Source organism: Xenopus laevis, chromosome 5S, assembly GCF_017654675.1.
Source record: "Xenopus laevis strain J_2021 chromosome 5S, Xenopus_laevis_v10.1, whole genome shotgun sequence".
NCBI classification, from domain to species: Eukaryota; Metazoa; Chordata; class Amphibia; order Anura; family Pipidae; genus Xenopus; species Xenopus laevis.
The window spans coordinates 89,447,175-89,459,177 of NC_054380.1; the positions used below are offsets into that span (position 1 = coordinate 89,447,175).

At 37.4% G+C, this 12,003-nt stretch overlaps 1 protein-coding gene across 1 annotated transcript in view; it reads right to left on the reverse strand.

The window, feature by feature from the left end:
* Positions 1-9,548: 9,548 nt before the first annotated feature.
* The window catches only part of tprg1.S (tumor protein p63 regulated 1 S homeolog), a 52,764-nt gene continuing 50,309 nt past the window's right edge, over positions 9,549-12,003 (reverse strand). Inside the window, 1 exon segment of the mRNA NM_001094620.1 lies at positions 9,549-10,115. Within this exon segment, the coding sequence (NP_001088089.1) occupies positions 9,921-10,115 (195 nt within the window). The 3' untranslated portion in view covers positions 9,549-9,920.

A 12,003-nucleotide genomic window follows, 5' to 3' on the forward strand; every position in this document is an offset into this window, starting at 1 on the left:
GCTGAAGAAAGATGCAACTTCCCTGAAACATGCTATGTCCAAAAAGTGACTGTCAAAAGTTGATTGTGTATCTAAGGCAACAACCGTGTTTTACCTGCTGCAATAGAACCACAAATTCACCAGTATAACCTATAGTCCTGCTCTTCCAGGGAATAGCCCACAAGGTTCTGGAAGCATTTCAGTGATTTATAGGAGTGGGCTGATATTGAGGAATGTGAAAACGTACAGCCTCAGAGGGACTGGTCTTTGTTATAAAGATCAAAAATAATACATCTATCTGGTAGAACTTTAGCCCTTTAGTTGCTGCAAGTATTCCAACATAAGGCAATTTGCATCAGGCTTCAAATATTTATTACATTGAGTGCATTTCACACAATAAGCTGAAATGCATTGAAGCAATATTTCTTGCAGTAAAGTCTATGTAAATATATCTGTAACTTTTTGCTGCATATATGCTTTTCATTGACAATGCTAACATGTTTTATTAAAATGCAGAGTTAACATACCCGGTATGGCAACAACCTTTTTTTCCAGCGCCATGTTTTATTTATTAAAGTCACGGTGTTGATATCACCATCTGAAAAACTGAATGTTGCCTCAAGGATCACTTTATGGTGTTTCATCATGGCATCAGTTCTTGTTTTAAGCTATGGGCATAATTATATGATGCACTGCTCATGGTGCCATATTATTAAAATGTGTCATACAATTTTAAGAACGTATTATACAGTGAGATAAATGTCTAGAAGCAGATCTACAATGTCATCATCATTTATTTCATCTTCATTTATTTCAATGTCATGGTATAGCCATATTAAACACATTCAATGTACAACCTATAAAAGATAGGTGATTGATTAAAGCACATTCCCTGGCCTGGTTCACTAGTAATTTTATATTTGTGCAAATTTATGATGATAAAATTGACAAACCTCTTTACTATATCAAGGTATACCCAACATGGGGGTATATTTATCAAAGAATGAAGTTAAAGATCACCAAAGTCCACACTCTCACAAACCGCCTCTTTCCATTCAGTTCTATTGGATTATTAGAGGTGTATTTATCAATGGGTGACAGTGAACGTTCATCCTTTGATAAAGACGCCTTTAAAAATCCCATAGAAATGAATGGAGAGAGGCGGTATTTCACGCTACCAGACTATGGCGATCTCTAACTTCACTCTTTCATAAATATACTCCATGGTGATTCTAACTATTTAACTTCTGGCATATTTTTCATAGACTGGCACCTCCAGGCATGGTTGCATTTCTTAGGAAACGTGTCCTAGCTAAGTCTTTGCCTGACCAAGGCCAATCCTTTCTCATCATAAGCTTTTATAGAGAAGATCTTTCCACAGCAAAAACATTGGTCTCACAGACTTAAGTCAGACTTAACACATCTGCGTGTTGATGCAGTCCTCCACCTGAAGGCTTTCATCATTGACCTTGCCAAATCAGCAGAGCTTAGCTTATAATGTATGGCCAACTTTGATCCTCCAGCTATTGTGGCCTTTATAGGAGAGAGATCTCCCAGAGCAAAACCCAATTTTTAAGAAGACATACCATTAAAGGCACAAGTGTGGAGGTGCTGAAACCACATAAAAAGGTTTGCGCACTCCTCCTACAGAAATGCACAAAAAAGGTGGTTGTGGGATCAATTCAAGTGAAGTATGATAGTGCGACTGATCTTGCCCATATACTATAACTTCAACATATTGCACACCAGAGAGAGGATTGTTCAATGCACATTTCATTGAGGTAAATGTATCGTGCCAAACTTAAGTTTGACAAAGCTAGCAGGTACCAAAGCATTAGACATTATACAGACTACGGGAGACCTGGGTTTCTGTGTGTGCATATTTTGTTCCCTTGGGAATGGTCACAGCTGGTGAGTGAGACAGTGGGCCACTAATACATTATGCCAAATTCATCATCATTTCTTAAGTCTTGTTGAGTGCTAGACTTTCGTATATATATATATATATATATATATATATATATATATATATATATATATATATATATATATATATATACATACAATGTATATAAGTACTTTATATAAGTTGTGCTGTATTTGAATGAGACATTCCTGATGAAAACAATGTTTTTAATAAATAGCCAAAAAGTCAGGGGAAAAATGGTACAAATGGTGGCCAGTTTTAGAAAACTTGGACTGGCCTGCGAGAGTAACAGGGAATCTCCTAGAAGGCCCCAGTCAAGGTCAGTTCTCAGCAACCCTTTGTTATTCCCAGCATAGGCAAATAACTCCCATAACATTTAGTACTATGTATCTACATTTGCATTTACATATCACGATCTCTGGGAGGCATAAGTAGGCCCAGTTCAACACAAAATTTTATTACTGTCCTCTATATACATACACATGGTGTGACATGCAGAACATACATGTTTAAGTACATTTACAGTGCAGCAGAATATGGTGGCACTTTAGAAATAAATATTATTTACAGCACAACATACTGTGTGCTCGGGAATTTTATAGTACAGGTATGGGACCTATTACCCAGAATGCTCGGGACCTGGGGCTTTCCGGATAACGTTTTTTTCCCTATTTTAGAACTTCATACCTTAAGTCTACTAGAAAATCATGTAAACATTAAATAAACCCAATATGCTGTGTTTGCTTCTAATAAGGATTAATTATATCTTAGCTGGGATCAAGTATAAAGTACTGTTTTATTATTACAGAGAAAAAATAAATCGTTTTTAAAAATTTGTATTATTTGATTATAATGGAGTCTATGGGAGAAGGCCTTTCCATAATTCAGAACTTTCTTTATAACGGGTTTCCGGATAACGGATCCTATATCTGTATCATGTCTTGTGTTTCAGTGCTAATCATGCAGCAGATTATGCCATTTAATTTGCTTTATTGCAGTACTGCCCATGCTGTTATTATGTTCTTTACAGCAGGGAACCATGTTGTGTAGGAAATTCCACCAAGGGGCAGCAAGGAACTGGAGCTAAGGATTTGCTTGTAAGATTTGGATACTGTGTTTAACTGGCATGAGGCGTGAAACGCTTGCAATCCTCACTTACATTCTCGGGATTTTATAACTGGCACATGAAGACCTTGCCTATTCCCTGCTAGGAGCTTCTATTTTAGAATGTACTCATTGTTTGAATGCTTAGAACACAGCTGGCATGAATCATTAAATCTGACCATATCATGATATTGTAGCTGACTAGCTGAGTCCTCTTGGGCTTTATGATATGAAAGAGCTGTGCATGGGTTCTGCTTATTGAAAATTTAAATATTAGTGTCAATTTGGTCTAGTGTGGGGCAAGACTAGCATTTCAACCATCAAAAAATGATACATACACTGGGTAAAGGCACTTCTGAGTGAATCAGCAATCAAAAAATCCTCAGAAACACAATTCCAATAAACTTGAAGCCTCCATATCTAAAGCACCTCTTGAACTCACTGCCTTAGATGTCAGCCTGCAGGATACGTAAAAAATGAAATCTAAGATCCTGCGGTTCACTCCCTCTGCCGGTGCCCAATATCCGATCTCCTTCGGATGTAACAACCAGAAAATATGAACACAAACGAGGACCAGCACAAAAATGTCTTTAGACGAAGCGCGTCAGGCTGTGACGTCACCCGTGTGCGCCTAAGGACTACACGCTGCGCAAAAACGCAGGCGCAAAAACAACAGACCGCATTGCGAGTTGTCCGGACTTTGACACAACGGGGACTTTGTTTTTAAACGTCAATACATTGTAAAAATGTGAGTGCAATTCTTTTATATATTTTATCATTAAAGAAGATTTTACACTATTTTAAGTGCATTTCCATAGAATCACTGGGATCCAAGAGGGAACAAACAGACCCTATTGTGAAAAGCAACGCTATAGCTGAAGGTCTATACAAATTTTAAGTAAGTACCCACCTATAAACCTCCTTAACATCGTTTGGATACATGCCTGCACTGTTTGGGTAAAAAGGTGATGGTAACAACCATAAAGGTGAAGAAGAAAGAACCTTTAAGTCACCTTAATACTAAAGGTTAAGAATACTACACACTATATTAGTCATTCTGTCCCTTTTGTCTACCCTCAAGCTGTTTTATTAGCGCTGGTCCTCGTTTGTGTTCATATTTTCTTCAGGATAGGCGAAATTGACAAAACTGGCAAAAAAATGAAATTATCTTCCTTTAATTTTAAACTTTCTGGATGATGGGCTTCTGTCTAAGGGATCTCATACCTGTAAAAACAATAGAAATCCATATGTATAAGTACTCATTTAGATGCCTTTTTATTGGATGGATGAGCTTGTTAATTGGGAAGCCCATTTAGCAACAATATCATTTTAGTGGTTTTAGAAACCACAGATACTGTATATGTATTTTCAATAAAACCACTAATGCAATGTTAAAAGATTTAACTAGAAAAAGCACAAACCATAAAAAAAATAAACGATGTGCCAATAAATCTAAAAAGCTCTAAAGATTAAAATATTATGGACAATTACTATGGGGGAAAACAATTACAAAACCTCTAAAAGTCTGAATGGCTAAAAAAAGGTCAACAAAATCAGGGGCAGCTCCCATCGACTTCTATAGGACTTTGACTGCTTCTAGAACATCGAATAGGCCACAAATTCGACCATACGAAAATCGAAGTACTGTCTCTTTAAAAAACTTTAAATTTGACACTTCGCCACCTTAAACCTGCCGAATTGCTGTTTAGCCTATGGGGACCTCCTATATACTTTTGTGTTTGAGTTTTGAGTAGTTCGATTCGAACGATTTAATCAATCGATCGAACGTTTTTTACTTTTACGAAAAAATACTTTGACTATCAAAGTATCAAATTCGATGGTCGAATTTCGAAGTTTTTTAACTTCGAAATTTGACCATTAGTAAATGTGCCCTTTAATAAATCTAAAATTTTTAGCATTTTAAAAAATGTAAAAAACAAACATTAATTAATATTGTGGGGAAAAAATATACATTTGAATTTTAATAAATAGGCCAAACATACACTATAGATTTACCATAATTAATTCATTAAATAGCTAGTAATTTTTATACTATAAATCCCTAGCACATCATTTTTTTTTTCGGACAAAACCACACTAGGAAAGATTTCATTTTTGTCAAGACAATTGCAAAATATTAGTCATATTTTATTTGCTTGACTGTGAAATAGTTCCAGCTATGTTTTGGATACCTGTATAATAACCTTGAAATCTGCAGCTACACAACTAGTTTCATAACACTGTGTGATTCATGCAAGGATCATGCAGCAAACTGAGCCAAATGCCATGGATCTTTAAATATATAGATGGCCCCACCACCTCTCCAGGCTAGGGGTGTGACTGGAACTTTTCCTGCAAAATAACAGTATCAAAGAAAGAATTGCGTCAGCTACCATTAATCAACACTATCATGAGGAATCAGCATTAGTCAGAAATTTCTACATTGAGAAAGTGGGGTGAAGAAGAACAGCTAGTGAAAGCTATTTATTACTGTACATCATAGGTGTAAGTGTCCTATATAGAATTATGCAATACTGGCTAATATATGGTCCCAGTCTAGCTACATACAAATGTAATATAAATGAAGGAATTAAGCCTTATCTACTATTATAAACAAAAATAAATTAAACTATGAGATCTTCTGTTTTGTTCAGGCAGAGCCTCATTTCTAAGTAAACTTAATAATTTATACATTCCTGATGAAAACAAGGAGTTATTTAGGACAGTGACATTTCCCATTGAAGACTGGTGTCTTGGAGTAGTGCAGTGGTCAGCATTACTGTCTTGCAAGGTAAAAAGGTGGCCCCCCTGCCCAGTATTTACCCCAGGCTCTTTTTACCAGGCACATCCCCCAGCAGTTTTTCCTCTATCATATGACTCAGTTATGGCCCCTACATCGCATGTTGTAGGAATACATAATATATATATACAAAAGCATCCAGTCCTGTTGGCTTTTGTAAAAACTATTTTTTTTGGCTGGAGAGGTGGAGGAGGAACATATTCATTTTTCCCCACTGGCAGAACACTGACTGCCTCAGGAATGTATGTTTTAAAAAAACTCTCAGATGAGCTTTAATATACAATGATATGGCAGGCAGTGAAGAAATGTACTGATCTTTCTGATGTGGACATGATCCACAGGGGATAACACTCTAGACCAGTGATCCCCAACCAGTAGCTCGTGAGCAACATGTTGCTCTCCAACCCCATGGATGTTGCTCCCAGTGACCTCAAAGCAGGTGATTATTTTTTGAATTCCTGGTTTAGAGACAAGTTTTGGTTGTATAAAAACCAGTTGTACTGCCAAACAGAGTCTTCTATAGGCTGCCAGTCTTCATAGGGGCTACCAAATAGCCAATCACAGTCCTTATTTGGCTGCCCACGAACTATTTTCATGCTTGTGTTGCTCCCCACCTCCTTTTACTTCTGAATGTTGCTCATGGGTTCTAAAGGTTGGGGATCCCTGCTCTAGACTGATAGCCATAGGTGCAGATCAATAAGAAAAAAGGGTTGTCACAAGAAAACAAGCACATACATTAAAGTTGAGAGGGTTGAGAGGGTTGAGAGCTCTTCCAGCTGATTAAAATGAAGGTCTGTCATCTTTGTGGATAGTTTTGTCAAAGGTTATACCAGATGATTGGTCTGCTGGTGGGCCTGGTAGACAGTGAGCAAATCTCCATTTTGACTTTTTAGGAGGAATGAAGCCCGTTTATAGCGGACATGGGGTTAGGTGGGCCCCCCCTTCCCCCCAGGTGTAGCCTAGCCTCTCACTCCCCAGCCCCCAGGTAAGAACAATGGAGGGGGATAACAGTGGAGGGGAAAAGAGGGGCGGGCTGGGGGAGGAGGCAAGGGGAGGAGTGCTGGTTTGGAAGGGTTTTTAAGAGGATGTACAGTGAAATAATTCAGACTTGCTTGCATTTTTGTTTCCCACCCTCCCTCCCTAGGTAAAATTGATCTATTTGAAATGACGGTGCTCCAGGGTGTTTTACGACCGATTGCCTAGATGGGGTCAGGAAGGAATTTTTCTTGTAGCACAACTTGGCTGAAAAGCGCTAGAGTTTTTGCCTTCCCCTGGAGTACCATTATCTGGGGTGGTCAACAGTACTTGCCTGGGTCAGCTGCGGCTCAAGGAAGGTCAAGGTGGTATCGAGCCAGTGTGCGTCAGTGCGGCTCTAGGAGTACGAGTTGGTCATGGCGCAGGCCTGCCTTTATTGAGTCGCAAGTGTATTGTACATCAGATTTGGACTGCACCATCTTGTCTGAGGCATGCAACAGACTGGGTTAGTGCCATTTATGCACAATGAGGGAGCAGGGGGATGGGCTAAAAAGCGTTCACGAAGGGTGCTTGGCTCCATGATCCCTGCTTCATGTTTGACCAATTTTTGGGCAGTGAGCCTGCATTTTTTGAGAATACAATTTTTTGGGCAGTGAGCCCACGTTTGGAGAATAAGAGCCGCAGCTGGGGTCAGGGTGTACCTAGTCCTTGATGTTAAATAAAGCATGTGACCTCCACAGATTTTTGCCAAAATACATCTCTGTGTTTTAATTGAATGGTAGGGACACATCCTGTGGGGATAGGGGGTTCCTTGGCCTATTAGAAGAGCTCTGCTGCCTTGCAGCACTTTGGACTAAGGTTTGATTCTGTGCAGTCTATATATTCATCCTGTGTCTGTGTGGGTTTCCTCCCATAGTGTGTGTATGAATTTGATGGGGTGATTGTAAGCTCAGTTGAGGCAGGGGCCTTTATGAATTATGTATAAGTTTCTGCAAAGTGCTGATGTCAGCTACATAAAAGATTATATGTTTATCTATGCAAAAAGACTATAGCTGGGTTAATTAATATGGCAGCATTAACACAGTTATTTTAGATTGGCAATATACTTCCTTGTCTTCTAGAGATTTTCCTGGGGTTTACACTTAGGGGCCCATTTACTAAGGGTCGAAGTGAAATTTTGAATTCAAAAACGTCGAATTTCAAAGTAATTTTTGGGTACTTCGAACATCGAATAGGCCACAAATTCGACCATCCGAAAATCGAAGTACTGTCTCTTTAAAAAACTTCAAATTTGACACTTCGCCACCTTAAACCTGCCAAATTGCTGTTTAGCCTATAGGGACCTCCTATAAACTTTTGTGTTTGGCTAAGTTTTGAGTAGTTCGATTCGAACGCTTTAATCAATCGATCGAACGTTTTTTTAATGGTCAAATTTTAACTTCGAAATTTGACCATTAGTAAATGTGCCCCTTAATAAGTCTCAAATTTTTAGCATTGTGGCCACTTCTGTCACTAAAACCCCTTCTGTCTTTATTTTTCTGAGGAAAGATTTCATTTTTGTCAAGACAATTGCAAAATATTAGTCATATTTTATTTGCTTGACTGTGAAATAGTCCCAGTTCAACATCAGTTCAAAAAATATGGCTTGTGTTGGACATACTTTTTTGCTTATTGTTTTATCCCCCCAAAAATGTTTGTTTTTCTTTGTTGTTGTTTTTAGCTTAAAGGAACAGTAACGTCAAAAAATAAGTGTTTTAAAGTAATGAAAATATAATGCAGTGTGGCCCTGCACTGGTAAAACCACTGTGTTTGCTATAGAAACACTACTATTGTTTATATAAATAAGCTGCTGGGGGTAGTCATTCAAAGGAGAAAAAGCTCAAGCAGATAGCAAATACGCTCTGTCTAATGGTGTTATCTGTTATCCATTCGTTAACCTGTGCCATATAGCCGTTTTTCAATTTCCGCCATTGCTCCACAGCAGCCTGTTTATATGAACTATAGTAGTGTTTCTGAAGAAAACAGATCAGTTTTACCAGTGCAGTGCAACACTACATGATATTTTCATTACTTTAAAACACTTAAATTTTTTGGTGTTACTGTTCCTTTAACTGGGCAAACAAGGAAACTAAAGTTACTTCATGTTGTTCCTTGTGAGGTAGATAATTAGATTACTAGTATAAACCCCCTCAATAAACGTTTTGTTTGACTGTTTTGTTAGCACAAACACTGAGGGGGTTATTATCAAAATCCAAAAATGTTTTTCTCTATTTTCTGAAAAAAACTCTGACCAAATCTGTATTGACTTTCCCCCCATATTTATCAATACATTTTCTCTAAGATTTCTTGTGCTGGAAAAGACTTGACTTTTTCAGATTTGATGCACGAAATCACAAACTCTTCGGATTATTGAACGAAACCAAACGCAGATCAGGATATCTTCAAAATGTCAATGGGACATCTGCCTTTGACTTCTACATGATCTCGGCAGGTCTGAGTTGGACTACTTTTTTATTTAGACTAACCAGAAAAAAAACGAACTTATAATAAATAACCCCCTAAATATTGAAAAGGACAAGTAAAGGATATTTCCCTGGGGTTTGGTTCCCCAATATATTAGGCACCCCTTACCAAATTAAATCGCTTGGGATTGTTATTTAACAGGCATAACAAATCAAAGCTAAATAGATGATTTATTGTTATGTATAATATATTAAAATCTCTTTTGTTTAATAAAAACAACTGATTAAACACTATTTGACATACTGTTAAATAATAACCAATTTTAATAGTAAGTACAAAAATTAATGGCACATTTTATAGAAATCCTAATTTACCATAGAATACCATTTAAAGCATTTAGTATATCAGCCAAGTGCTTCTGCATATGGAGTTTTTGCACTAGGTGTATGCTTGCATTGTACAGAATTGTCTGCATGAATGTAGTTAAATGGCCTAGATGAACATTTGGATCCTGGATTGTACTATTATTATTATTATTATTATTATTGAAAAGCTGAAGAACTATTCCTAGACCTACCAAGCCACTGAAACGACAATAATAATAACATGGCATATATGATCATGTAGAATTGTAGCGAAGAGAAACATTCAAGTTCAACAAATGAATCCATCTCAAAACCCAACACTTCCTCTGGCAAGTGAATAGCCAAGTTTGTTGCGATTCCCAATAAATGACATTAATCCCACATAAGTTTCTATCACAATTGGCTGTTTGAGGAACATAACTCCATTAGCTCTGCCTGGCACTGGATTCTCCTTATGAGCTTCTTCTGCAGCTTGCACTAGGCTATCAGCAAAATCAGAAATCTGCAAAGAGAAAAAAAATAATTCTGATTTGCCCATGCAGAATCGACAACACAGTCATTTTGAACTACAGCCAGATTCGATTTACTGTGACTCCATTTCAATTATGAGACACATTTATTCTCAATAAAATGAATCGTGTTGTAAGCTTTTTTTTCTCAATCTGGATTCTCAATACAGGTATGGAATTCCCTTAAGTCAAAGCCCTTTTATCCAGAAATCTTAGAATTACAGGAAAGCATCTCTCATAGACTCCATTGTATATTTTCTAAAATGCCATGTAGAAAATAGTACAATTTAGTAGAATACCTCATTTGCATGATGTGAGGAATGAGAAAGCACCTGCTGCTATAAAGGAAATTGTAAGTATATAGGGGATACGAATTTTGAATGCAGATGTTTCCACACAGCTGGGCTTAGTCATTTAAAGTGCATTATCTCTTAATTTATTATTTTAAATTTGTATTTGAAAATGTAAATTTTAAGCTTGGAATTGATAATTATTTTATATTTCTTCCACTGCCCAGCTTCAATTAATGTTTTACTGACTTGGCAGTTTTAGCCCTGACTAAGCAGCCTACCCCTAGTCAGAACTAGGGGAAGGCAGTGCCTTGGGCACAACTGGAGGTGAGGGGGCATAATTTTGGGGAAGAAAAAAATTGTACACAGTTCCCTTCTGCTGAGTCCTCTCTGCATGCATCATTGTGGATGGGGGACTGGCAGCAAGTGCTAGTGATAAAAGGGGACTAGCATTATCCAGTGTCTTATACTCTTTTAATAACTTATTTCAAAACTATTTTCTAGAATGTTACCCATACATTTTCACCCTTCGATCTACGGAAACAAAAATTTTAAATCAAAAATAACATTATTTTAAAAATTTCTATATAATATTCTCCACTTCCCACTGAATTTACTGATGTTTGGCATGTATAGTTGGAATAGTTTTGACCATTAATAATATCTGTTATGCTCTGGGTTTCAGTATTGGTTCTATGGAATTAAATAAGAAATAAATACCGGAAGCAAATTCGTAATTTAAAATGTTTTATGTGACATTTTGAGTTGTTGACCTCCTCTCTTTTCTGTTAATACGAATTTAACGCCACCCAGGATCTGTTCTCTGCACATAGTAAAACAATATATGGCTTCCTATTTTATGTTCACTTCAAGACAGAATATAATAAAATATCTGCACTTTCACGCTAATGGCATCATTAAGATTTCCACCAAAATACAGTATATCCCTAGGTTGTGTACTTATTTAAAAAAGATGTTTAGGTTTAGTGTGACTAGCAATCTGCATGGGAATCTGCAATCCGATGACTGAAATTTTTTTCGGCACAGTATAATTCTGCATTTTGCCATCAGTGACTTTTTTATGAAAAGCACTGCAAAATTTAGCGGTAAAAGGTTTCACTATGGAAAAACTTGGTGACATAGCATCTATTGACCCCAATGTATTCTGCTCAAAAAAGTTTCAGTGGAAAAAACACCCATTGACTTCAATGCGTTTCTCAAATTTAGCATTTTGCTCAGTTTCCCATGGTTTACAAATTTTTTAGCATAACAAAACAGGACAGATTCGCTCATCACTACATGTGAGCTATGTTCTATACCAGTGATACCCAACCAGTGGCTCATGAGCAACATGTTGCTCACCAACCTCTTGGATGTTTCTCCCAGTGGCCTCAAAGCAGGTGCTTATTTTTGAATTCTTGGCTTGGAGGCAAGTTTTGGTTGAATAAAAAACTATGTGTACTGCCAAAAAGAACCTCATGTAGGTTGTCAGTCCACATAGGGGCTACAACAGCCAATCACAGCCCTTATTTAGAATCCTCAGCAACTTTTTTCATGCTTGTGCTCAGTGTCGGACTGGCCCGGCGGGACA